Source organism: Pseudopipra pipra, chromosome Z, assembly GCF_036250125.1.
Source record: "Pseudopipra pipra isolate bDixPip1 chromosome Z, bDixPip1.hap1, whole genome shotgun sequence".
Lineage (NCBI taxonomy): Eukaryota > Metazoa > Chordata > Aves > Passeriformes > Pipridae > Pseudopipra > Pseudopipra pipra.
The window spans coordinates 3451033-3478614 of record NC_087581.1 but is presented as its reverse complement, the minus strand read 5'-3'; the positions used below and the strand labels follow the sequence as shown (position 1 = coordinate 3478614).

Here is a 27582-nt window from a genome sequence, read left to right as displayed (position 1 = left end):
CACCCAAAAACTCCCCAAAACAACCTCCAGAACACCAGCTGTGGTGTAGTGGACATTTGGATTGAGGCAGAGGTCTCCAACTGTTCAGAGCTTTGCATTTGGGCTCATGTTTTGAGACTGTGAGGCAGCATACAGAAGAGCAGAGAAATTTAAACCAGAAAAGACCAAATCAATATGTTCTTCTATATTTAAAACCGGGGATGGGGGGGAGGAAGCAGTGCAATAAAGCAGCCAGTACCTAAAACTGACTCCAGGGTTCTTCATGTCGTCAGATCCAGGATGTTTTGATTTTGTGGTGTTTTAGAGATCTGTGAGGCTTAGATCCAGATTAGGTGAGACTTTGTGTCTTCTTTCAAAGGTCAGGGCCAAATCTCAGCTATTTGGTGAGGACAGAGTCAATCTGGAAGAATATTTCACATGTGTTTGCCTCTCAAGTCCTTGCTCAGCCAGGGTAGAGCAGTGACAATAGAAATCACAGTGACTTTCCCTATGCCATGCTGATAGCCTGAGTGTGTTGAACCAGTGGATTTTGGCATCACTCACATTTGCGGAACCACCTGTGGTACAACGCTGCCCACCCTTGTTGCAGAGGGAACCACATCTCACTGGGTTTGTCGAGATAGACAGGCTCTTCCTAACAAATCAGCTCTGTTTTACCAGTGAGACACACCACTTTACAGCAGCAGGGAACATGGCAATGAAATGAATTGTTTAAAAATGTGGAATATTGTCTTTGGTCCATGGAAGAATTGGGATGAATCCAGACCTGAGGTATGTCTAGGAATGGAAATGATTCCAGGAGAAGAGAGGAGAGACTGTGAACAGTGAGATTTATTACTGGGATGTAGACTCCCAGAAGAAGGGGCTGAAGACACATTGCTGGAATTGCTTGACACCAGGTTGGACAAAACACTGCAGGATATAGAGAGGTTGTATAGTCACAGATTTAAGGCTAGAAAGAACCCCTTAGTCAAACCTCCTGCATGATTCATACCAGAGGATTTGCCTAAATGTATTTCTGTTACAAGTCCAATAGCTGTCGTGTACTGATGCATATCACTTAGAAGAACACCCAGCCTTGATTAAAAGAAACTTCCAGTTCTAGAAAAGCCATTGCTGATAAGCTGTTCTCATGATTATTTATACATCCTATTAAAACTGTGAACCATGTTTCTCATATCAGTTTTCCTAGCTTCAGCTTCAAATCCTGTGTATCTGCCACACTGAAGGACCTGCCATGGCACTCTTGTCCCATGTATTTTTAGGCCCTTTTATGTGTATCTCAGATGCTTTTAACACCAGGTTCACCTGTACTTTAACCAATCTCCCTCTCTCTCCTCGAGTAGCTCTTTGAAACACTTACCTTCTGCCAACTCTTACAATGCCAGTTCTTCAAAATAAGTACATTTTGTAAAGAAAGAGGCATACCTTTCCCCCCTTAGCAATGGACAAATGCACTTTGAGGTCTAAAACATGTACTGCTGTTTGTTACTTATCCCCTTTGACAAGCTGCTTGGGCAGGAGACTGTATCTTCAGTGTCCAGTACTTTTATACACTTACTCAACTTGAGCATGCAGCCAGCACTTAAGAAGAAGCAACAAAAGGGCTTGGAATGGTTTTGCTTTGTCAACACTGTGTAGAGCAAAGAAATGTATTAAAGTGAGTTACTAGAACAAGGGCAATTAAAAGGGCAATGCTCTGAAGTGCTGGTGGTTCCACACCTTCGCTCTGTTTGATCTCAACATCTCCACTCCTAAGGGGGGAGTATGTGCACAAAAATCACTGGATTTCTACACTGGTTCAGGATCAGATTCTCAGTATAGAATAGGCTAGTTCTGACCTGGACACTCTCCTGATACCAGTTCTGTTCTGGATGCTAATCCCAGGCCTGAATTTATATTTAAAGGCTTTTACCTACATGGTCAACCTCATGGGGGAAAGACTGGGGACTCCATAAGCTGAATTTTACACTTGATTTGTTAGGTGAGAAGTTAGAAAAGTTTAGGAGGTCATTCAAGTACTAAACTGTGCTTGGGGTGTTTTGCAATCACCTTTTCTAGACCACTGCTCATGCCCTTTCTTTTTCTGGTCTGTGCTTCTGTTGATTTATGTGCATAGAAAACAAACCTAAACTTGGTCAAGGCCTCAAAGTGATACTGTTTTACCTTAATAAAATTGTGTAGTTAGCCTGGTGATGTTGTGAAAACAGTTGAGAATGTCTTGAAAGTATAAAAATCAAGGGACAATAAAATCCTGGGATCAGCTCCCAAATGGATTTCCGCTGTAGATTCACACTTAATAAAATACAGAGAATTGCATTTTATTTTGGTACATAAATACTGATAGTGGAGGACTGTGGCATTTAGAAGGGAGAATTGCTCCACCAGAAAACTCACTTCAGCAAAATGATGCAGTCCAGTTGAGCCCCTTTTATGATCTGAGAAATTACTCTTTTTATAGCACACTAAATAAAACCTGCTATTCGAGCGGGAGGTTTATTAGTAAAGGTGATTTTGTCATAGCTGGGGAGGGAGGAGAGGAAGAAGAGATGAGGGATGAACATCAAAGAAGAGATACGTGTCATTCAGAAAAGCACAACAACGTCCCAAAAATGCAGTGTCACTCTTCATCACCTCACCCAGCATCACCAGGGAGACATTTTATGTCACTATGTTGTTGTCGTTGTTGTTGTTGTTACTCCAACACCTTGTTGCTAGACTTGGCTTTAGGTGTGGTGGGGAACCTGCAAAAACATCTGTGTGGAAGAGCCGAATCATCCAGGGGATGGTAAGATTAGTTCTTATATGAGAGCAATCAGATTTAGTCAGGGCAACATGTGTTTTTGCTGCTGCCCAAAATAATCCCTCCCATGGTCTCGGAAGAGGACTTGCAGCTGGGCATTAGTATTCCCACAACATGTGTCCTGGTGCAGTGCTGAGCATCCTTCTTCAAACCTGCCTTCCATCATTCCCTAATGATTCTATGACTTTAAAATCACCTGACTGAAGACTTAAATCCCAAACAGCCATGTCCCAGGAGCATCAGTTCTAGTCCAGAAACAGAAATGTCTGCCATGCTTTGACATCTTCAATGTGTGCAAGGATATTTCCCCACTTATCACTTACTGGGGTTGCTACTCGTTTTAGGGGAAAGAGGAGAGGGATCACTTTTTATCTGCTCACAGTGGTGAAAAAAGGGAACATGTTATAGGGAAACTGGAGCATAAAGCTTCTAAAACCCCACTCACCCTGTAGCCTTTTGCAAATGGGACAGGTTCCACCACATGCCTGCTTGGACTGTTGTAGGGACTGCACACTGTGCAAGGGAAGATGGGTGTGCTCCTATTCCCTTCTGTCTGAAGGGAATTATTTTACTGGTGAAAACGAAGAAGAATCCCACTTTGCAGTCTAGTACAGGTTTTGGAGAGAGTCCGGACCACATCTCATCTCTGGATGGTGCACACCACTGTCTTTGCACAGAGTGCGGTGACTTTTCAGTGTATACTCAGTGGACCCAGAAATTTACCATGTGTGACATCTTCAGGCAGATTTTCCAAAGGTAATGAGCCTCCCACATTTTGCTGCCAGTCGCTGAAGTTCATCTTCTCGTGGTGAATTTGGTGACGACACAGGTGATACTCTCACTAAATTCTAAGTACAGGACTCAGATCTTAAAGCTGGACTGGGGAGGACAATGTATATTTGACCTGTCCCCCAAATTTTCATTTTCATGAGGTTTATAACCCAGCTATGCCAGTAGATGTTCTGACCGATTTCTGGACTTTTTGCTAATGCTGTTGCACATATAATACTTCATACTAGACCTTAGATGCAATCAGGATGCTTTGAAAGAATTAATCTGGTGGTCAGTAACTGCTAAATGAAGTGCATGCCAAAAGAATGATGAGCTAACTGACTGCAGCTCACAGCTTTTATGAGCTTCTCTAAATGCCTGTTTTCAGGTGAATTCAGCATCTCCTTGACATTTAAGGACTCAATTTATAATTAAATTATGTAACTCTAGTGGAAAGAATCACTGGCCATGATGGAAAAGCCATTTATATTTTGCCCATCCTTTTAAAAAAGAAAAAAGGAAAGTAGTCAGGGTAATGCTGCAATTCCTATATTAAATGAAGGATAAAAGAAACCTTTCAGTGCAAATTAAGCACTGCAGGCTTTTAAAAATTATAGCAGAAACTTAGAGTGCACGGCTGCTCATATCCTTATTTCCAGTTTAGCTATCTGAGATATGCTGAGCATTAACATCCAGGACAACACCACAAACTCTTCAGAGATTAATACCCCTTACTGCTCATATTTCTGAGGGACTCAGTCTGTCTTGGGATCCTTCTGCTGTTTGATTTTGGCTGGGTCGAGTACAGATATACATCGCCCTCTACAACTTGAAATTACAGAGCGAAATGAAAGAGCAGGATGAGATGGAAACCTGGATGTGCAACATCACAATACACTCTGGGGAGAGTCGGTTGAGCTCCATGGAATTGTACCATTTCTGAAGGGATGGAAGTGTGTTTTATACATGAACAATAAAGCCTTAATATCACTGCTGCAGTTAAAGTTCATTAGCAAAGCTTTTGAACAAATGAAAGCACAGCTTAGCAAAGGCGTCTTGCTCTGCGAGCCCTGGCTTTGTGGATACAATGTCTGAAACGTTTGCTTAAAAATCCGTGCACGGGCTTGAGGCCAAACAAGGACCAAACCAGGGTTATCTCAGAAGTTGAATGGGCAAAATTGTATGAGTCCCATTGTAGTCCACCTTAGCTGGTGCCCAATTGTTCTCTCCCAGCTGCCTAAACCGAGGCGGCAAACAGTGTTATGGTTAAACACGATATTTAAACTGCATTGTTATGTAGGTGATGATGGGTTCTTTGTTGGAGATGACAGAAAAATCCCATTGTTTAGAGTTTTCCCAGACTCAGTGCTTAAATACAAAGCCTTGAAAAGAGCAGGGTTGTTTAAACATTTGATAAAAAAAATGTGTGCAGCGATGGGTCTATTCCACGAGCAAGGAGGAGATCAGCCTGCAGCGCCAAATCCTACCTTTATAAATTCAACATGTTGTTGTTATTTGCCTATATAAAATCCTCAGTCCCTGTATGTGGAAAATGGAAAGGTCTGAAACATTGCAGAAGATTGAAAGAGTGTGCAAATTATCCCATTTAAAGCTGGTAGCAAAATGAATTTGGAATAACTTTGGAATTTCCAAACTATTTAGAAAATCACAATGCTTTATCAGGAATGCATGAAAAGCCACGATTTCCAACCACAAGAGTGGATTACCTTCAGTAATCTTTGTGAATTGCTCTGTCTTTTCCGTCAGGGTGAGTGCTTTAGACAAGGTGTTCTCAAGACAGTCATAATGCAAAAGCCTGAACTTCAGTTTCTCTGTATTGATACAGTCAGAAAAACATGGACCACCGTCTGGGATGCTTTTGTTTGGTGAATGGACACAAGGTGTTGCATGACTTTTAATTAGCCCACTCCCACCCCATGCTGCCTCGTGCTCTCAAGGGCAGCTTTGTGTTTATTCCTGCCTCTCTTTCTGTGTCAAATGAAAGATGAGGGATTGGAACTAGATTATCCTTAAGGTCCCTTCCAACCCAAACCTTTCTGTGATTCTTTGATCCACACTCCTGTGAGCGTGGTGGTGTTTGGGCTTTGTGCTATTTAAGACCCAGAGAGCTGTGGAAGGAGTAAACTCTGGGAGTGATAAATTTGGCAAATTAAGGAAAATCCCTTGTTTTGGAGTGATAGCAATGAATTTTACATTAGTGCCTGCTGATGTGTCTTCCATTACTGTTTCACTTTTAATGAGAACCCCTACACCTGTTTTGAACTAGATTCAGTGGAGTTTCTGAAAAGACACCACTGTTGTTTGTAGTTCCAACAAGTGTCATATGCTGGTTGTACCCCTCATCCTCAGTTAAATTCACTGAGGATTTCAAGAAATTCCTAAGTCCATTTCAGACACCTGCAATGAACTGCCCTGACTGGATCACAGACACCTCAAGCTTCGTGCCAGTGACTGCTCAACCTCTAAGTCATCAGGCCCAATTTACATTTTCCCTGAACCTGGTGTCTCCTTCACTTGGCATCTTTTATTTACAGAATAATTCTACCTTGGAAAGGCTCAGTGCACTCACCAAAAGACATGAAATATCTCCAACCTGTAGTTCTGATTAGAGCCTTCAAGTGAGTAGTTTACAGCTGTCCCATTGGGACACAAGAGGAAATGCTTAATTTTGAGCAAAAGTATGAGCTGAGCCAGGATTATTTATTCATGTGTTGGACCTAGAAATCTAATTTTTTTTCTTCCTCTCAAAGGGTTTTCTTCTCTGGTAACATGTGTTCATGCATGTCTAGGAAGCAGAAACTGAAGGGAAAGCTTTTTCAAGGGGAACAAATCACTTGGAGATTCTCCAGTTTTTTTAGGAGCTCAGGACCAGAATAGAGTATGATTTTTCAGAAGGCAAGTGCCCACTGCAGTGACAGCAGATTTATTCATTCAGTCTGGAAAATCTCAGGCTGACCTCTTGCTAGGCACAGAAGTTTTGTTACCAGCATTGTCTGGAGTACTTTCAAGTATAAGCCTAAATTGAAGCTCGTGTGAATTCAGGCCAGCCTTTCCTCTGAGCTGGCTGGATTCAGGGAAGGTCTACTTTGCATGGAATACCACTGCCATAGCAGAGTGCTGTGCCTGAGCTAATATCCTCCTCTGGATGGCTTGGAGACAACACCTGGAGATCCAGCATCTTGCCAGCTCAGGTGGCCAGCAGAGCAAATGCCCACACACATCACAGCTCTACCCCTTAGATTTCCAATGAGATGCCAGATCCTAGGTGACAATATTGTTACCAAAAATGGCTTACAAGTTCCTAGACCACACAGAGGTATTATACGGTGTTCTGGTGAGATTTGTTCTTGCTGGAGAGACAAGGATAGCCCTGGGATAAGAGCAAGCACTTCCCAAGACCCTGATCTTAAGTGACATTGTGCATTTAGGAGAGCCTTTCCTCTCTTTCTTTTTTTTTTTTTTTATTTTTCAATTTTATTTTCAGCCTGTGAAGAAGATAACAAAGGATGGTATGTCCCCAGAGCACACTCTGATGTGTCACTGTGGATGCCAATCCCCACAGACGCTCCCGATGTTATTAATTTTTAAAACAAACTTGCTGATTGAGGTTCTGACTGCCTTTAAATTGTCTCTACAAGGAGACTGTGTACTAATTAACCCACAGAAACAATCAATGATGTACCTTTTTCAAGTTTCAGGGTGATTAGAATATGAAAATGAAGAGCACAATGGTGCAGATGTTTTAAAATCACAGCAGACAGCAATTAGTGACATGGGAACCAGCTGCTTATCTCTCCAGATAAAGCCTCTTAATAGGGAATTACACTTGAGGAGCCATTACACAGATGGATCTGCAATGATTTAAAGAGGGGGCGTTGTAGTATTAACTTTGATTTGCAAGCCAGATTCTTGACAAGCTTTATGTTCGTTACCTCCTCAAAAAGGTGCATTTGGAGCAGGGAGGGACCACTCCTTTAATCACTCAGATTTTTTTTTTTTCCAGGTGATGGGTTTCTCTAACTGTGTATTTTATCATTATTAATAGATTTATTCTGTCTTATTTTGATATTATTATTATTATCATTATTATTATTATTTTATTAGGCTCTTGATTAGGTTGTTGTCATCTTCTCCTACTTTTTTTGCTTTGAGACTGGAAGCAGCATGTGGATTTAGATGGAAGCTCAGTCAAGGGAATGGGGAGGCAGACTGAGACATCCAGTAGTTAAATGAAGAGTCCCTGAGGGATGAATTCTGCTGCTGGTAACTATTTACAGAGTAGGGTGCTGCTCCTCATGGGACTGATACAATCTCGTCTCCCCAGCTGCAAGGGCTGCATACCAGAATAAAACTGTTATGGGGAGTAATCACCCCTTCAGGTGCAGGGTTTCAGAGATCTGGCAAGGCAGGTGTAAGCACACAGTGTAAAACCTCTCCTTCTCTCTGACCAGTGTTCACTAGTCACCAGGGTATGGGATGTATCCTGCTTATAGGTCTACCCACCATTGCCAAAGCTGAGGGCTGAGGCACAGGAGTTTGTCATTCAACTCATATACTACTAATAAGAGGATTCAGATTTTGTTTTGTCTAGTCTAAGGTTTAGCATGTGCTGGATCACGTTGCTCAAGCTTCTTTGCAGTTAGGAAAGCTACCCTCTTCTTTGTGTGTATTTTATTTTATTTAAAGGAAAGACAGAATTATTAACCTACTAAACACTTCCAGTAAACTGCATATCAGGAGAAGTGTTGACCAAGTATAGAGAAATGTAGTAAAATTACATGGCTTAATTTACACTTCTACTTCCACAAAAGAAGGAGAAGCACATTCCTAGTGCAGAATAGCTGGCTGCAGAAGAAAATCCCATTTAATGAAAGGGCAAGCTACAAGCAGAGGCACAAGCGCTGAAGTTTGAAGAACTTTTAGGGCCTCATAAACCAAAGAGTAAATAAAGGTAAATCTTTCTGTTTTCATGAAAAACCCCCACTATTCCTGATGCTGGTCTTGGCTGGCTGCCACAGGAACTCTATTCAAGTCAACAGCCCCTTGCCAAGACCTATAGAGCTGGAGTATATTTCACACTTACTGACAAATTCAGTAATGAATTTGTGTGAAAGGCACCAAGATACAGGTTTCTGCCCTCACCCTCCTGACAGCTGTGACATCCTCTGTCAGCTCAGCAGAGTCTTGGCTTAGCTGAACTGAGGCTTGTTGGCTTCTTGGGATGGTGCTTGCCCAGCAGGGAAAATTGAAGCCTAAACATTAGGACCAACGGGATCAGACAGCAAGCTAGATGGGTACACAGGGAATAGAATACATAGGGCTATATTACTTTCAACTGATTTAGTAGTGTTTTTAGGTAAATCCATTGCAGCTAGTGAAATCCAACCTGCTGCAGCCAAACATAATCTGTGGCTGCTGGGCTGCAGAAGAATTATTTTTGTGTGATATGGATGTCTCTGGCAAGGTAGAGCCAACAGTAAATGTGGTGCTGGAAGAAGTTTCATGAGGAAGCCCAGCAGACTGTTATGTGCCTGGGCAGATATATAGTTCTGACATCCTGCTGAGGAAATGGAGTCCCCTGATCCTGCAGACTGGTCATTTTTTGAAGGCCTGTTGAAATCAGAGTGTTTATCCATGTGATTAAATGCCTCCAGAGTTGGCACCTTTGATGACATAGGCATATCTCTCTCATGAATTTTAAGATCGATGTGGTGGTGTCTCGTGCTGCTTGAGTAATGACAGGGCTATCATTAGGGATGTGTTGGGACTTGCATCATCACTATATAACGTGCAGGCCAAGGAAATGAGGCTGGAGGAGCCAAGCCATATATCAGCATTCATTGCTGATCTATAGCTGGCTTCTCTGTTCTGAGCCCTTATTAACTGCCTTAAAATACAGATCAGGCATTATTGCTCTTTTTAAAGTATGGATCCCTGTGTGCGTGGTAGATATGGAAGGACCAGGGTGTTGCCAGCATCTCATGTTTTTTCTCACTGCTGTAACCCTCTTTCTTATCTTTTTGTTTTTGGTTTTTTTTTTTCCTCTTCCAAATGAAATTTTTCAGGTCATTTAGTTTCATGGCTCAGCATCTGGGAAATAATGTGGGTGTAAGTAGATGCTTTGACTGCAGCCATCAGGCTGGGATCTGTTCGGAAACAGCCTGGTCTTGCCTTAGTGTGGGTCCTGGGGCCCGTGAGAGCCCTCAGCCCAGAATTTCCAGGGCTTTTTGACATGACAAATCAGGGTACCTCAGGAAGATGATTTTTTATATGAGGCTGGAATGGAAGGCAACCACTTCCAGCTCCCTGGGACCTCACCAGGGGGTGGCCATGTCCTACACCCTCCTTGTGCCCAGCTGACAGGACACCTAGCCTAGTGGATAGGGGGCAGGAGAAGCCCCAAATGGCAGATCTCAGGAGCTTTGGGATCAGTTTAAAATAATCAAAATAAAAACAAGCTACAAAACTCCAGTGCTGGGGCTGCTGGTTTCCTTTCCACCCCTCCCTGGCCTCATCTCAAGATGTGGGTTTGGGTGGGCTCCCTTTTCCAGGGGAGGGCATCAGCCTCCGTCGTGGCCACTGCGTGCTGCATGGCTCATGCATGGGAGGGCCACTGCAAGGAGGAGGAGGAGGAGGAGGAGGAACTGATTCACTCCCCAAGGGCTGTTTATGCTTTCAGCTCTTCTCTCAGGCTGAGGAAACTGGGTGTCGCTTGCCCGCGACATCTGCAGCTCCACCGCAGCTGCATGCTTTCGTTTTCTCACTCCACAATTCCTGGAAATCTCTGTTTTCCCTGAGCATGGCTGGTCCATGTGCATGACAGCTGAACTATCTGCAGGATTTAAGAGTCCCTGATTGCTTCTCAGACAATGGACCAGAACAGCTTCGTCGTTATTGCCTATTCCAGGAAAGCCACATGTCCATTTTTATATGCACATGAGAGATAGCTCAACGTCATTTTGTCAATAACATGTATGTTTAGTGGTCACTACATAATGCACTGTGGGCTTGGGGGTGTTTAGTCCTTTTCAAATCTCTCTGAAGTTGCTCAGAAGTAGGGACACCTCATTTCCCAGCTCAAAGCCCTCTTATGCTCTTCTGCTTCCTTGTCCCAAAATTTCTGCTGTAAACACCCCAAAGAGGGCTCTAACATAAGGCTACTGATAGAAACTTACTTGTAAGAGGGTGTTTGCAGGAGCATGAGACACTTAGCAGTTGTTTTTTATCGTTCTTTCCTTGGCTACGCATTTATTTTAAGTCTCCCATCATTTATTTGACATTAAGAACAGTGTCAGTACTTGGTACACCCAGTTCTGTACAGCACTAGGTGTACAAAGTCACTTGTACAGTTTGACCCAGAGCTTTGCAAAATAAAAGCTCCTAAATGTAACATGAGAAAACAAGTCAATTAAAGAAAATAATTTTTTTTTTTTTGCTTTTAAAAGACTTATCAAAAAGTTACAGCTCTAGTAAACAGAATTTCTTTAGCTGAAGGAGGCCCACCAAGAAAAAAAAGTGGACTTTCTTTTGCTCTGTAAGAGCCTTCAGCTTAATTCTGCCCTTGCTGTAACCTCTGTGGGTTGAAGAGCTCCTGTCAGATTATAAATCATATTGAAAATATCTCTCACCAACATTGCAAATAGCAGATTATTAAAATGGAAAAGAAGTAATGCAAATCTTGAACCTGCCAAGTGGGCCTCACACACTTGACGCTATGCATATGATGTTAAGCACCAAGTTTGTGGGGATGGTTTCTATATGGAAATTCAAATAAATCTTTGAGGAATGGGGCTTCATAGGGAAGTGGATCCATGGGTTTTCCTCTTGTTTGTTACAACTTCTAAGGTAATTTTTTCAGTTTTCTTGTTTACAGTAATGGACTTAATTGCTGTTGTTAAGCCTCAAGTTCTGTGAGGGATTATTTTTAAGGAAAAGAGAATTCTCGCCAGGAGGTTGAGTTGCACCATTCATCCATTGAAAGGGAATATTTTACTTATGTTTCAAATTAAAAATCAATAGAAATGTTTCCTAGGCAATTTTTTATTTATAGAAATATTTCCACTGCTTTTAGAGTGGAGAAACCAAAAAAAACTTGTTTACTGTGCATGAATCTAAATGCAAATTTGGCTCAAGTATAAGAACACTTTATAAAAGTTCCTAGCTCTTACAAGGACATTGGTTAAGAAGAGTTGTCATTCACTGCACAAATAAAGAGCTGCAACCAGGGGTTATGAATAGACTGGTAAACTAATTTTTTTTTTTTTTCTATTTCCTTTCTGCTACCTTCCAGGTTTATGACAGGCCACAGAAACATTCTGCTCTGCACTATGATTCGGGCCTTCAACAAGACTTCACCAGTGACACCTTAAAATCAAAGCACCAGCAAAAAAGTAGCAACCAGCACCATCTTGACTGGTCAGCGAGCCCCGATACCGGATCCGCTTCTCAAAGTTGTTTCATCAACACAGAACCCAGCAGGGAACCAGTTAGTGCCACCAAGGTCTCTGCTCTGGAGCCAGGAGTTCCCTTCAGCAAATCCCAGGCCAAAAAGTCCTGCAGCAGCAGCAGCAGCACGTGGGGGCAGCTGTCAGTCAGTAGTAAAGAGCTTGGTATTTGCAGTGCAGTCCCGTCACCCAGCGGCATCAGCGTGGCCGCCCAGCCGAGCAGTGCCTCCGACTGCAGTGGGCTTTTGCCTCTTGGGGATCCAGAGGGAGGTGTGCAGCTGGAGGCCCCTGACCAGCCCGCTGGAAGTACGAAGAAGAAGTCCAACAAAAAGGACTTGATAAGTCAGACCATCCAAACCACGGACATGGAGTGGGTGAAGAGTGCCCAGAAAGCATTTGACAGCAAATCCCATGACAGCATGGAAGGGAAAAAGGAGTCTTACTCGTTGGACAGCATGTTGGATACATCACCCTCAAAGCAGAATCCCATTTCTGCTAGCAGTTGTGAAAGTGACACCAGTCATGTACGAATTACTATCCCAATAAAGTCTCCGACGACAGATGCATCTGGCCACAAAAGGAAAAAAAGGCAATCCATAAAATCTTCTATAGAGAAAACTATCCAGGAGAAAAGTCTGCCTTCTGTACTTACTATGAGCAGTGAAATAGCAAACAGGACTAGCTCTCAATCAGAGGCGAGTAAAAAAGATCTTCGAGCCTCAAAGCCAGGGAAAGTGATAGAAAACGAGTCCCCATTAGTATCTATTGACAGCAGTGTGTTCACTGACAAAGCTTCCCTCAACAGTGCCACCAGAGTCAGAAAACCTCTAGCAGTGACATCCACTCTCCTGCCCACTGACCTTTCCACAGCTGGCAAATTATCTGAAGTCCAGCACCCCAAACACGCAGCTAAGCGGCGATGGACCTGCAGCAAACCTAAATCTATCCTTCGGGAGACCTCCATGACAACATCTGAGAAGCTGATGGTGGAGCCTCCCTCAGCCTATCCCATCACACCATCCAGCCCTCTGTACACCAATACAGACAGTCTTACTGTGATCACGCCTGTCAAGAAAAAAAGAGGACGACCAAAGAAACAGCCTTTGCTCACTGTTGAAACCATTCACGAGGGAACCTCCACCAGCCCAGTGAGTCCAATCAATCGTGAATTTCCAGGAACAAAGAAAAGGAAAAGGAGAAGGAATCTGGCCAAGTTGGCCCAGATGGTCCCAGGAGAGGACAAGTCCATCAGTGAACTTAAGTTTCACAAAAAGGTCGGGAAGCTTGGAGTCTTGGATAAGAAGACCATCAAGACCATTAATAAAATGAAAACTCTTAAGAGGAAGAATATTCTCAATCAGATCTTGTCCTCCTGCTCCAGCAGCATAGCTCTGAAAGCAAAAGTCCAGCCACCATCTAGTGCTGGGCCAACCACCATTGATGCCAGACTAGGGAAGCAGATCAATGTTAGCAAGAGGGGGACTATCTACATTGGTAAAAAACGAGGCAGAAAGCCAAGGGCAGAGCTGCAGACTCAGCCAGAAGAACCTAAGACAGCCATCAAGCACTCAAGGCCTGTTTCCAGCCAGCCAGAAAACCCAGCAGTGCCTTCCAACCTGCAGTCACTTGTGGCATCGTCACCAGCAGCTATTCATCCGCTTTCGACACAGGTAGTGGGGACTAACGGCAACCTTAGCCCTGCAAGCACTGAAACAAATTTTTCAGAGTTAAAAACTATGCCAAATCTTCAACCTATCAGTGCTCTTCCTACAAAAACCCAGAAAGGAATGCACAGTGGAACTTGGAAGCTGTCTCCACCCAGGCTAATGGCTAATTCACCTTCCCACCTCTGTGAAATAGGTTCTCTGAAAGAAGTCACGCTGTCGCCAGTGAGCGAGTCTCACAGCGAGGAAACCATCCCGAGCGACAGTGGGATAGGTACAGACAACAACAGCACCTCTGACCAGGCCGAGAAAAGCTCAGAATCCCGCCGGAGATACTCCTTTGATTTCTGCACCCTGGACAATCCAGAGGCTATCCCATCTGACACCAGCACAAAGAACAGGCATGGTCACCGGCAGAAGCATCTCATTGTGGATAACTTTCTCTCTCATGAGAGTATTAAAAAGCCAAAGCACAAGAGGAAAAGGAAAAGCCTGCAGAACAGAGATGACCTCCAGTTTCTGGCAGACCTTGAGGAACTCATCAATAAGTTCCAAGTGTTCAGGATTTCCCATAGAAGCTATACATTTTATCATGAAAATCCATATCCCAGCATCTTCAGGATTAATTTTGATCACTACTACCCTGTGCCATATATCCAGTATGACCCATTGCTCTATCTTCGCAGGACCTCTGACATGAAGTCTAAGAAGAAGCGTGGTAGACCTGCCAAAACCAATGACACCATGACAAAGGTGCCTTTTTTACAAGGGTTCGGTTACCCTATTCCCAGTGGGAGTTACTATGCACCCTATGGAATGCCTTACACATCAATGCCTATGATGAATCTTGGTTACTACGGTCAGTACCCAGCTCCTTTGTACCTGTCTCACACGCTCGGAGCGGCTTCCCCATTTATGAGACCTACCGTGCCCCCACCCCAGTTCCATGCAAGCTCTCATATGAAGATGTCCACCACTGCCAAACACAAAGCGAAACACGGAGTGCACCTACAAACCCCTGTGGGAATGGGCCTTGGAGACATGCAGTCCCCTTTAGCTCCTCCAAAGGTTGGAGGGACGAGCCTTTCAAGTGGCCGACTTCACAAAAGGAAACACAAACATAAGCACAAGCATAAGGATGAGCGGATATTGGGGACACATGAAGATCTGAGTGGTCTCTTCGCCAGCAAGTCCACTGGCTTCTCCAGCCATGCCATGAATGAAAGGCTGAGTGGCTCAGACAAAGACCTCTCCTTGCTCAACGAGAAAAGCAAGCATAAGGAGAAGCAGAAGCACCAGCATTGTGAAACCGGGCACAAAGGCTCAAAGAGTAACTTTGAAGTGGATACACTGTCTACATTATCACTTTCTGATACCCAGCAGTGGTCACAGAGTAAAGATAAAAACGACTCAAGCAGTGATCCCATTGACTCTTGCACAAAGAGATACTCTGGTAATACTGAGAGTAATGGAAGGTCAGAGTCCCTGGACATGTTTGGTGAAATGAATTCCTCAAGTGAGAAGCGGGACAATGATGCAAGTGGGAATAAAAGAAGAAGCTTTGAAGGGTTTGGAACTTACAGGGAAAAGGACATTCAGCCCTTCAGGACAAATAAGAAGGACAGAAGTACTTATGATTCTTCAACCTCTTCAGGTAAGCTCTGCTTTATTCTATTTTACCTTACTGCATGTAAATTTCTATGCTGAATGAAGAGGAACTCGTCATTTACAGCAAATATATTTATGAGTCAATAACTTCTCTGGGTTTTTGTAACTGACTGCTATTCTTTGTCCAAACCTTGGGGATGTCAACAGGGAAGTTGGCCACATCTTAAGCCCAAAAATTTAAAACTCTTTGAGATGTTACACAGCAGTTTGATAAATATTTGTCCTGCCTTCAGCTGTCTCTCATAGCTTGTTGTGCTTCCTCCAAAAGTCTCACCATTGCATTCTACAACAACAATTGGCAAGGTAGGCACCTGTTGGCAAGGTAGACATTTCTCTGATTGGTGTCTAATGTCTACCACATTAGACACCATGTGGTAGTTGCTGTCCAACCTTTGGGAGAAGAGCAGACAGTCTCAGCTCTGGCCTATAAAATGATCAAAACCCATTTGTTGATAGGACAGACCAGACACATGGGTCTGAAGGTCTCCCATGACAGGTGTAGTGTACTGCTGATCCAGAGGAACCCATCATGCCGATGGCTGGGCTGAATACATGGAGATCTGGGTACAATCCTAGTGTAAATCTGTCACATCCAGTCAGCAGGTGTCATGTAAAGTAATTATGTGAGCATTGAGTGGCTGTGGGAAGGGACTGGTGTCATGGAAACAATAAACCCTCACCAGTTGACTCTGAAGAGTTTTAGGTCTCGTGACTTGGAAATATAAGCTGGGTAGATGAAGAGGGAGGAAGCTCCTTTCGGCTGCAAGGACATCTGTTCCTCTCCTGCAGAGGGGGAAAAAAGGGAATCTGAATCTTGTCTGAGAGACTGAATTGTACTTTACAATGGGGAGCTGCTTTCGTGATGACACAGAGGCAGGTGTTTTGCTACAATATAAATGAATTTAGCTTGGGAGGCAGCCCAGTGCTCCTGCACCATCAGATATTTATCACAAAGCAGATTTCACACTTGGTTCTGGAAAAGGGCGAGCTTTACTGAACCAATCAGTGGTGGATGAGATTCTGAAGTGCTAAAAAAGAGCTTCAAAGAAAAGTAGTTCATAGCCTTCAAAATGAAAAGAGAATCAACTGAGAACACAGGGAGCAGAGAATTTGTATAACCTGCCAATGGAAGGCTCTAAAGTTTTTTATTGACTTGTAACTGATCAAGTTCCAGCGACTGCTCGTGCTTAAGCCACCTAGATATATCCATTTCTTTCACTGAGACCAGGATCTGGACTGTAACAGTGAAAAGCAGTCTGAAATGAGAGATCACACCATGAAAAATTTTCATTCATAATATCATATTATATTAGATCAGTTGAGACACCCAAAAATGACACATCCAAAAATATTGGAAAAGAGACTGAAATCAGTCTCTGAGCATCAGAGTTTCTACGTGCCTGACAAAGAACAAAAATATTCTCCACCAAGTGCTGCAGTGGCTGTTTCATTAAGGACAATGCACAATCGCATTGTGTCCTAGCAGAGAGGATTAAAAGTCTTCGAGATGTTTAACATGTCTATTTCTTAATTTTTTTTAATGGAAGTTCACAGTTTTCACAGTCTGATAACAGTTGGATCTATAGCCTTTTTGCTTTTTGAGCAGAAGATGCTTGCTGAACCTGTACTTTCCAATTTAATGTATTTTACTTAGGCATAGAAAATTCTCTGTCAAAATTCTCAACACTGTTGCACTTAAATGAGTTACCAAAGTAGAGGCATGACCCCCAGCAGGCTGACTTGAAAATAGAATTAGTAAAGAAAAAGTCCATGTTATTTTCCTTCAGTTTGTTCCCCATGATGATAGAAGTGTAAAAAAGGATGGGTAAATCTTGCAGTAGGAGCTCCATTAGATTTCCTGTTTAAACTTTTTAAACTGGTCCTCATTTAAACTAAAATTATTGTTTTTCTTTATTTTTTTCCTTTTCATGATTACAGCTGCACATCATTCCCCATGACCCAATCCATCAAGTCTCAGATTATTAATTTGTTTCTTCATTGTCATGCCATTACTTAGATGGAAAAATCATCAGCAGTTAGCTAAGCAGAGCCAGATAACCAGAGCCTTACCTTGTACTACAAGGAAAAGTACTAAAACTAAACAGCTCTGCCAAGAAAGGCCTGGAGCCAAGGCTGCTCATTAAAGCCTATGAACATCTGTCTGCTTCTAAGTGCCTAAGATCTCAGTGCAGCTTTATTTCCTCTCTGCCTTTGACCTTCACTGGGATTCCCAACAGAGGTCCGCACTTGAGTCTAGCCATAACTATTAACCAGTTCCCACAGAGAGGGGATTACACTTTTCCGTGATAACCTTGACCTTCTTTCTCCTAATTCACCTTGCATTTCCCTGAGGTGGTTAAAAAGTGATTGACTAATCAGAAAAATAAAAGGTAAAAGAAAAAAAAAAGCCCTGTGAGAACATATATGTCTGTCCCAGGAGGCGACTTCCTGATTGCTCTTTCCTTTCTGTGTTTGTCATCTTTCACTGCGTAAAAATAATATATAACAGAGATAAGAGGAGACATCCTGAATATTCAGATGAAAGCTGAAAATAGATTTATATCACAATTTCGGTGTTATCTTTACTGCACGGGCATCTTGGTGTGCTCAGTAATGCCATTTGCAACTTCACTGCTTGTTGCTGGAGATGAAATATGGAGCAAAACCTATCCACAGTCAGTAGATATATCTGTGATAAGAGGGATGAGAGAACCATTTAGTGTTCTTTGGTGTTTGGGCATTGTGGTTTGTTTCAGTGTAGTGTGCAGATGCAGGTACAAACACTATGCTGTTATTTTTGTATTTTTATCTGTGTTGTAACAGCACTTAGCCATCTCTGAGAAATTTGGTGTGCCCTGGTGATACGTAGTGGTCTTGTATATGGCAGAAAACAGTGCTGTAGTACAGCCTTAAAGCCTGTGTACAATTTTCTGTCTAGAAAGATATGGGATGTGAGGGGAAAGTTGTCCCTCTTACTTTTTGGAGAAGTAGATTGCCGTCCTGGCACAAGAAATGTGCCTGGCACAGGTTGCCCAGAGAGAAATTATGGATGGCCCATCCCTGGAAGTTTTCAAGGCTGGGCTGGATTGGGGTTTGAGTAACCTCCTGGTGGAAGGTGTCCCTGCTCAATGCAGGAGGGTTGGAATTAGATGACCCTAAAGGTCCCTTCCAACCAAACAATTCCATGATTCTGTGATTCGATGTAGAAATCTGTGCCAAGAGTGAAGTGTCACACTGAAGAGTGCCACCAGTCATCTTGGTTGGTCAGACCAGAAGTCCACTCCCTGTCCTGCACCTGCTTGGACTATCACTGGGCATTCATTAGGGGAGACCTTGTGAACTTTGACTCAGTTTACATCTCTTGGAACCTCTTGGGGTTAAACACACCATGTCAATGCATAGGCAGTGCACTGCCTGTTTCTCCACTATTGTTCTGGAGAAACTGGAGTCCTTTCTATAAGTACTAGTTAATAACTAGTACTTATAGTACTAGTTAATAACTCTTCTCACCTTCCTTTCCACCCGCTCCCCAAGACCTGTTACATACTGCTGTCTTTTTCTGAAATTGCTGGTTTTGCCAAATTTCTTGTTCTTGGTCATCCACCTCTCCTGCGTTTAGAAAGACAAATTAATCAAAACTGATTAAACAGCTTTTCTGTTTAGCTGAAGACTATTCCAGTGGCATTAGCCTGGCCTACAGGCAAGGATACAGCAGAAAGTGTTTCAGATTCTGCCTTGCCACAGTCGTGATGTCACTTGGGCACCTCCTAAACTGAACTTTCAAGTTGCGTGCACCAAGCATTGGCTCAGTTGACTCCCTCCTTCCACTCCCCACAGCCAGAGGTACATCTCATGCATTTACAAAATGTTTTTAGAGTCCCTCTAGCACTCTGTGACCCGAGGCACTATGCACAGATGGATGGCTGAGCCTTTCATCTGCATTCTATGAGTTACTAAAGCTCCAGGTGAGGGACCCAGGGAGAGGTCACAGATTGGTGCCACAGCTGGGCTGGGGAGACTGAGATTAGAGCTTTGTTTTTATTAAAGAGGTCCTTATGGCAAACTCCACATCTCTTTGTCGTTTGTCTGCTTGTTTCACCTTCACACGTGGTGCTAGAGAAGAGACTTTCATTGCTGATGAGCAATCTCAATGCCATAGCTCATGCCTTGGAAAAAAAAAAAAAGCGGGATTAGTTACCTCTTCCCTATTTCCTTGGGTGAAATAATGAGGAAGAGCACATTTAACATTTTAAGGTGCATAGATAAGATGGCAATTTGCATGTGCAACCTGTCAGATTATGTCCTAGTTACAATCACTGCGGACCAGGATGTAGCTGGAGGTGAAGCAGAGGTCGAGAGTCACTATATGCAGGACTGCATTTCTGCTTTTCTTTCTAGTGAGACTAATCAAGGTCTGTGCTACTTTGTTCTCACAGTATTAATGCCTCTTTTTTTTTTTAAATGATCATTATATAAGCAAAGACTGCCTTGCTTGCATGCTGGGCATCATGGCTCAAAGATCAGCTAAGTCGTCCATTGGTTTCATCAGATACAGCACAGACACCATCCACAGTAAATTCACAGGAAAATTAAGTTAATCATATGCAGCAATTAGGAAGGCAGTAACCATAAGTCTCTGAATGCTGGATAGTTTGCATGACAAACATGCTTTACAAATTAATGCTTAACTTACCTACAAGCTCCCCCCCCGCACGCCTTCCCCCCTCCATGTCCATCAGTGCTACAAGCTGATTTTTTCTGATTTAACTTTTCCTCCTCAGCTGGTTTGTATGGTGCTGGTTTTATCCTTGGAGGGATCAGTATCAGCTTTAGATGGAGGGTGGGCATCACTCAATGAGTAGTGTGTGCCCTGTGACTTTTGAGGGAGAAGAGAGCCATACATATTAAATGTACAAATAAATGTATGTTGTACTCTTTGAAAGGCATTTTACAACATCTTTATCTTAAAATTGTCCTTAAAAAGCCCTGCATAGGGTGATGAAACCATCCAAAAGGGAGAGTTGGAGGAGCACTGAAGGGAAGGAGAAGTGACAATCAAATGACTGAAGAGCATTCATCTGATGTCAGTACAAACACATGTATAAATAGCCCAGCTCTGCTGAGGAGTGTCATTTATACAGGAGAGATTTCTTCCCCGACAAAACTCCCCTCCATGGCTCAGTTTCCTGCTGGAATGGGCCGTTGCTACATAACACTGAATAAATCTCTGGTTCATCCTCTCTCAGAAGTTGAAGCCTTAGTGTGACTTAAAAGAGGACTCTCTATAAGAAAAAACAAAGATGGTGAAAAATTGGCAAAGCCACCATGGTTTTTTTTCTGGATTGAGTGTGAGGTTTTTTTGGTGTTTCTTTTAAGAAACAGCACATGCAGTTCTGGACTATTATCATGAGACCTTGGTCAGTCAGAGTTTTACATTGAGAAAGGATCAGTATTTCAATAGTGGGTGAGCATATTTGTTCTTCTGGATGCATATGGAAGATGTAGGCAAATAGGGTTGCCCAATTGTCTTATTAATTAAACTTTGCTGGCATTTTGTATAACTAATATAATTATTAATTCATATAATTAATAACTTTTCACAAATAATTTATTTTTTTACATAGGTCTGGAATCACAAAGTTAGTTCATTATTCTGCAGTAAACACATTATTTCAAGAGCAGGGGAGACAGCAGTCCCACACTGCTGAACCCACTGTTGTGAGTCCCTCATGACAAAAAGGACACTGAGATGCTGGAGTGTGTCAAGGGAAGGGAATGGAGCTGGGGAAGGGTCTGGAGCAGCAGAAGCAGCTGAAGAAGCTGGGGGGCCTCATCCTGGAGAAAAGGAGGCTCAGGGAGGACCTTCTGGCTGTCTACAATTCCCTGACAGGAGGGTGGAGCCAGGTGACGTTGAGCTCTGCTCCCAGGGAACAAGAGATAAGAGAAGAGGAAATGGCTTCAAGTTTGCTCCAGGGCAGGTATAGATTGGATATTAAGGAAAATTTCTTCATTGAAAATGTTGTTAAGCATTAATACAGGCTGCTTGGGGAAGTGGTGGACTCATTGTCCCTGGAAGTGTTCAAAAAATTTATAGATGTGGTGCTTGGAGACATGACTTAGTTGTAGGCCTTGTCAGTGCTGGGGGAATGATTGGACTTGATCTTAAAGGTCTTCACCAGCCTTAATAATTCTGTGATTCTCTGAACATTACGTGTGATGAACATTTTCTCATCTGACTAGCTTAGAGACATAAAATGAATGTCCATACTGGCTGGGTCTTGCATGGATGCAGCTCTAAATACTCAAACAAGGGAGGAGAAGTGAACATCAGGTGATGAATGAAGCTGAATAGATATCAAGTGAAACCCACATATAAATCACCTGGCTTTCTTCAGTAGTGGCATTTCACTCAATAGGACCTGTGTTTCATGTGGCATCATCATGTGCACAGATTCAGAGACAGACTGATGCAGGGTCTAGGATCTGGAGACCCATATCCCATATCACAGTTTTCTCATGTTACTGCAGAAAAATGTCTAAATTGCAGTAAACCTCAGTGTGTGACTGAGTAAAGGAGATAAAAGCAGTTTCCTGCCACGGAGAGCTGTAGTGAGTTCTGACACTCACTGGTGCCCAGTGAATGCAGGGTAGGAGCCGTGGTAGTGCTTGAAGCAGGTGGGAGAAGAGCCAGATACAAACTTCACTGTAGAGTATTAGTCACCCCCTCTTTCCCCAACTCTGCCTCTGCTGTGGTTTCTGGGCCACTCCAGGCTCCTGCATAGCTTCCAGCAGCTGAAAAACCTTTTCCAGCCCCAGTGTTAGCAGGGAGCTGTTCCTTCCACCTGTGTCCTGTGGTGAGGGACAAGCACTGTGCAGTTGCAGGGCGAAGTGTTTGTGCCATCTGGCCCATAAAAGTTACAGTCGGAGCTTTACATAACACCATTATTTGTAAATACAGTTGCATTAATCAAAACAGCTGTTTGGGCCCCTGAATGTTTACAACTGCAAACCAAATCTACTGAAATGAGTTCCAAAAGCATTATCTGGCCCCTTTAGGATAAAACGTCCTTCTGGTTTTCCAAGGCATTGCCTAAAGAAATAGGGATAACCAAAATGATGGGGAAAGTGAGTCAATGCTTTCCTTGGAAGTGTTTTGACTCAGGCAATTGAAATACAGTGAGTTTTGTTGTTGTTGTTTTTTTAATGCTACCTCTTGATTTACTGTGCTGCTTCCAGTGTTTGCACTGACCAAGGAGAGAAGAAATGAGGGAAGCTGGAGTGGGAGAGGAAGCCGGACTATTTATCACCCGACCAAACTTTTATTTCCTCTCTTAATGATTGTATGTTTATTGCGCTGCCTGAGGCTCAGTACAAAGTCTTTTGAACTGGCGATGAATTAATCAAATTAAATGCTGTGACCCTTTTGCTTTTTAGGGAGTGTTACAAGCCTCCCTACACTCTGCCTAATTTCTGCCTCTTACTTTGCTCTCTGTCCAACAGTCAGGCAGTTCTTACTTTGCAGCTTGGCGTCTCCCAGCTATTTATCTTCGCTCTCTCTGGCCAATGCCAGAATGGCTTGTTTGAAGTTTTTATTCAGATCACTGCTGGTTCATGAAGTTGTGCAGATTCCACGTTGGGTGTGCAGCAGCTTCACATCAGACTCAATTGGCCTCTGCTGGGCTCTTGGCTTTAAAAGGCAATAAAGAATCATGGCTGTATTCTCATCTCAGCCTGGCACAAATCAAGCATCTCCCCATTGAAATTGCTGAGGTTGGCTTCTGGAGTGAAGTATCTATTGAGGCAAAAAGAGTGTGGGGCTGGGAAGTTCTGTCCATGGCTTCAGTGAGGGCACAGCAGAGTCCTTGTGGCTGTGTTCTACCTGCCAGTGCTGAAAACAGCCTTGATTCAGCATTTTTAAGATTTTCTCATCTTAGAGAAAGTCATTCCATTAAGATTTTGATGGTGTGCAGCTTGGATACTTGTGTAAGTGGCAGTTTAAGAACAGTTAGAGGGAAAAGTGTGTGCTGTAGCTCTGGGCTATACACAGTACAATATCTTGCTCAAAGGCACTGATAATTTATGTGCAAGGCAAGAGGACTGTTCAGATGCATGGAGGAAGTAAAACAAAGCAGAGGCTGCATCCTCGCTGTAAACCTGCTGATCCATGAGACTCAAAGCTGGAAGAGCTGAGCTCAAGATATCTGTCAGTGAGAGGGACCATAATGCACTCCGAGCAACCTGTGTCCTGTCCTACTCAACTGTAAAAGTGGGAGTTGGGGTCTGTGACCTCCAGAGCATGATCTGAGGCTGCTCCTCTGTTTCCACAGCCTTCCAGGACTTTTATATTCATGTGTCACAGCAAGAGAAAACTTAAAGAGCTTAGTCTGAGTGATTGCAATAATGATGTTGAACAACAAAAGGAGTAAGAACGTCCTGTTTTAAGGTCTTACCAAGAAGGAAGTCTGACTAATTCCCCTACAGAACAAGGGCTGAGGGGAGGAGTGGGAAAGGAAAGCTTTGACTGTCCATGGAGGAGTTTTTACACAATCTCAATGACTTGAAAAGACCCTAGGACTCATAACAGGAATCATCAGTGATTTGTCCTTGAAAACATGCACCTGGGCATGGTTCCTCTAGGCTTTTGCAGCTGCACTGAGCCTGATCAAGCTTTCACATGGCACAGAGCTGATTTCAGGAGGCTTCGAGTGTATGTGCAATGCAGAGTTAACTGTCAAGCAAGGGCAAGACTAGATGGCTCAAAGGGATTTGCTAATGAGCTATCAAGCTGTGGGTCACTAGTTGAAATTTAATCTGCAAGAACAGTGACAGAAAATCAAATCAAAGTGCTGACGTCAGAGTGATGCTGGAGCAGCAGCAAAAGCATTGCTGGTGCCTTATGCAGCACACACAGGCAGCTTAAACAAACTGGGAGCAAACTGTGAGGAGCTTGTCTGGTTGATCCGGGTTGCAAAATACAGCTCAGCCAATTTGTGTTACGCCTATCAGTAACTCACTTATCTTAGCACAGTTGCTTGTGAATGACAACAGCATATCTCCTCAGAGAATCTGACCCAAGCTGAGCCTTATATAGAACTGAAAACAGAGTTGTGCAGATATCTAGGTAGAGTTTGCTCAGCAGTGTCACGGAATGTGATTCAGCAACGTACCACAAAGCTCAGTAGCTTGTGGTTCTGCTGATGGAGGTTTTTTTTTGTCATTAGGTCCCTCATTGAGGCCAGTAGTGATAACTTTCCCATTCCCAGGCTCCTGAGGCAACAGACAGCACAGAGTTGCCATTTCAGCTCTGTCTTTGGCCTTCCCTGCCTCCAGTGTAGGCAGGGAAGGGAGCAATAGTCAGTATTGTTTTTTGTGCCAGCTATGATTAGTTGGCATAAAAAGCACTTAAATAAGTTTACACAGCCTTTTGAGTTGCTTGGTTTGCTTGGAAAAGGAAACAAAAAAATCCCTGGATTCCTCCAGGGTCTCTTTGCTGCCTGAAGTTTATTCTGCACCAGTAGAAACTTGGGCTTATCCCAGAACTGGGATGAGGTTAGTTGCAGAAAGTTTATCATTTAGATATTTATTTAATTTTATTAAAAAAAAAAAAAAAAGTCTGGAAGACCAACAAGTTAAAAAATAGTTAAACTCCAGATTCATGAAGATTTCCTGTTTTGCTTCTTAACAAAACCTCAAAACCACTTTGAACAAGTTTCCCACCTCAGCTGAGGGTGGAGCTGTGCACGCCCCACACGTGGCCTCCAGAAGTGCACCCAAGGCAAATAGCACACCTCCTCTGGCACGGTGGGGCCGAGTTTACTGTCAATATGTGTGCCTGTGCATGGCTGCCCAGAGGAGCTTCTGACTCAGCCAAGCACACTGGAAGAACCTTAACTTTCCTATTTCCAGCAGAGCATGCTGAACAGCAGGGATGTGTCAGGCAAAAGCTGGAGGCAGTTGATGAAGGGCTGCCTCTCCGAGATGCTGGGCAGATATCGGCTGTTGTCAGTACACTGTTGTAATTTCATTGATTTGATCTAGTGAGACAACATCTCAGTAAATAAGAAGAGCAGTGAAATATATTGCACTGAAATTAATGGTTGTTGCCTGATCTCCTCTTAAATGAATTCGCTGCAATCTGAAGCAATGCCTGCATTTTGCAAACCCAGCATTCCTTGGCTCCTACACTGCATCATGACATTACTTTAGGCGGTGAGGAAGATGTTATTTGTGATATAGTAATGTAGCTAGATGCCTGGGAACTCTGGATGGAGTTATGGCATTTGGGTGTGTAATTCTAAGTAACAATAAGCAGTGCTTAACATTTCCTCCCACATGAGAAGCGTACCCATTAAAAGTTTAGCCAAGTCAGCTGTGCAAGTTCTTGCACAAAAAGACAAACTGCCAAAGCACTAATAGGAGCCACTCTTATGTTAAAGAGTGGGTACAGCATGCATTAACTCAAATTCTCCTTCTCTTCTGCTAGTCGAGAGAGAGTCTTGCTGAGATCAAAGGAACCCCTAGCAGGTAAAAATGGTAATAAATCAGGCTCAAGCCCAAGTTCAGAACTCCTGAGTCTTTTTCTCAGCTCTGTTTCTGAGATGCTGCATAGCTTGAAGAAGTCAGTGGATGTGATTTAGACCATCCACAGGTCAACTTAAGTCCCTGTGAGAATGAATGGGATGTGTCTAAGTCCCAGGGAATGTCTCAGCCTGTTTCAACTGAAGCGGAACCTACATCCAGGAGAAACTGAGTATTATATATAAATCTGGACAGTGTGCCTTAGACCTAAGAGTAACTTAAACACATAAGCATATGGTTTCATTTGTGTGCAGTGATTGACAGCCTGTGGCAGTCCATCATGACTCACAAGTAGGTGAGAAGCTGCTAATATCTCCCAAGGTGTTGAAAAGAGCTTCATTAAGTCACAGTTTGACCAAACCCACCAGTTTCAGGTGACAGTAAGCTAGCACAGAACACCTCAGCAGGAGAAATCTGGGGCATGCTCATGCTCTTTTTGTGGGCCAAAGCAGAAGGAGAGCCTCTGCCTCTGAACTGCTTGCTGCAGACTGGTTTGTGTTCACACAACCAAAAGCTGAGAGCATATGGAGTGGGCAGAGCAATCCACACTGCACAGCACTTGATCCTGATCTCCACTGGCCAACATCTCCCTTGTAGTCCTGGTGTAAAATCCTAATTCTGAGCCTTTTTTTTTTTTTTTTAACTAATACAGATGCCAAAATAGGGGCTTTTCTGCAGCCATCTGTTGCTCTGGGGAGCGACAGGAGGGATACTGGGGTTTGGGACTTCAGGCTAACACTGCAACATTGCACCAGGTAAAGAGCCAAAGTTGTGCATGTCCATGTTGTGCCTGGAGCAGAGTCTGGAGCACAGCCTGGAGCACACAGGTCATCTTAGCCATGCCCAGCTTTCCCCTCAGATGGAACAAATGGCTTCCTGATGGCCAGTTAATGACTGGAGAGTGTGGAAGACCTGGATACCAGGATACAGGAGAGGGACAGGTCAGTTTGGCAGTGTGGAAACACCCAGGCATTCCTAAGTGGCAGCTAAGCCTGGGGCACGAGGGAACGCCTGTTCCCTGGCCTAACTTGATTCATACCATATATCTGACAGAGCTCTGAAATAGCACCTTACAAACAAAAGACCTCCCATCTACTGGGCTAATATCTCTAGCTTCTGCATCTTGCACTGCTGATTATTAAGTAGTTGACCTCAGTGCCTCCAATCCAGCCTTACCTGCCACCTGGAATAGTCCAGGCAATGGGAAGTGCTGGGGCCAGACCTCCTTGGGCTAGACAGCCTAGATCTTTACTTTTCTATTTTCAGGATAAGTGCTCAAACCATTAACACCTTGTGCTTCCTCCTCCCACTTATCCCACAACCCAGGTGCTTGCCCTTCAGAGGGGAATTTATATTTTGATTCCAACGTAAGCAGGTTTGTGCACTGTTGAGCCTTGAATTAAGCAATTACCCAGGCACACTTGTGAGAATAATATTTCCCAGTGCTTATGCCTGAGTGGCTGCATGTAACCACACTAAATCATTCCATGAAGGACCTGCAGCCCACCATTCAGCTGGTGGAGAAACGTGTGAACATCACTTGGGTGCTACTTCAGAGGCATCCGTCCCTGCATTGCCTGGATGGTTTGCGTAGGCACCTGCCCTGAGTGATTTGAATCATTCTGCTGGAGCC

General features: G+C 43.4%; 1 protein-coding gene across 4 annotated transcripts in view; it reads left to right on the top strand.

Moving 5' to 3' along the window:
• The window catches only part of SETBP1 (SET binding protein 1), a 269540-nt gene that overhangs the window by 173015 nt on the left and 68943 nt on the right, over positions 1-27582 (top strand). For all 4 annotated transcript variants that reach the window (XM_064641532.1, XM_064641534.1, XM_064641533.1 and 1 more), the window contains one exon: positions 11886-15357. In XM_064641532.1, coding sequence (XP_064497602.1) covers positions 11886-15357 — 3472 coding nt within the window. The remainder of the gene's footprint in view (positions 1-11885; positions 15358-27582) is intronic.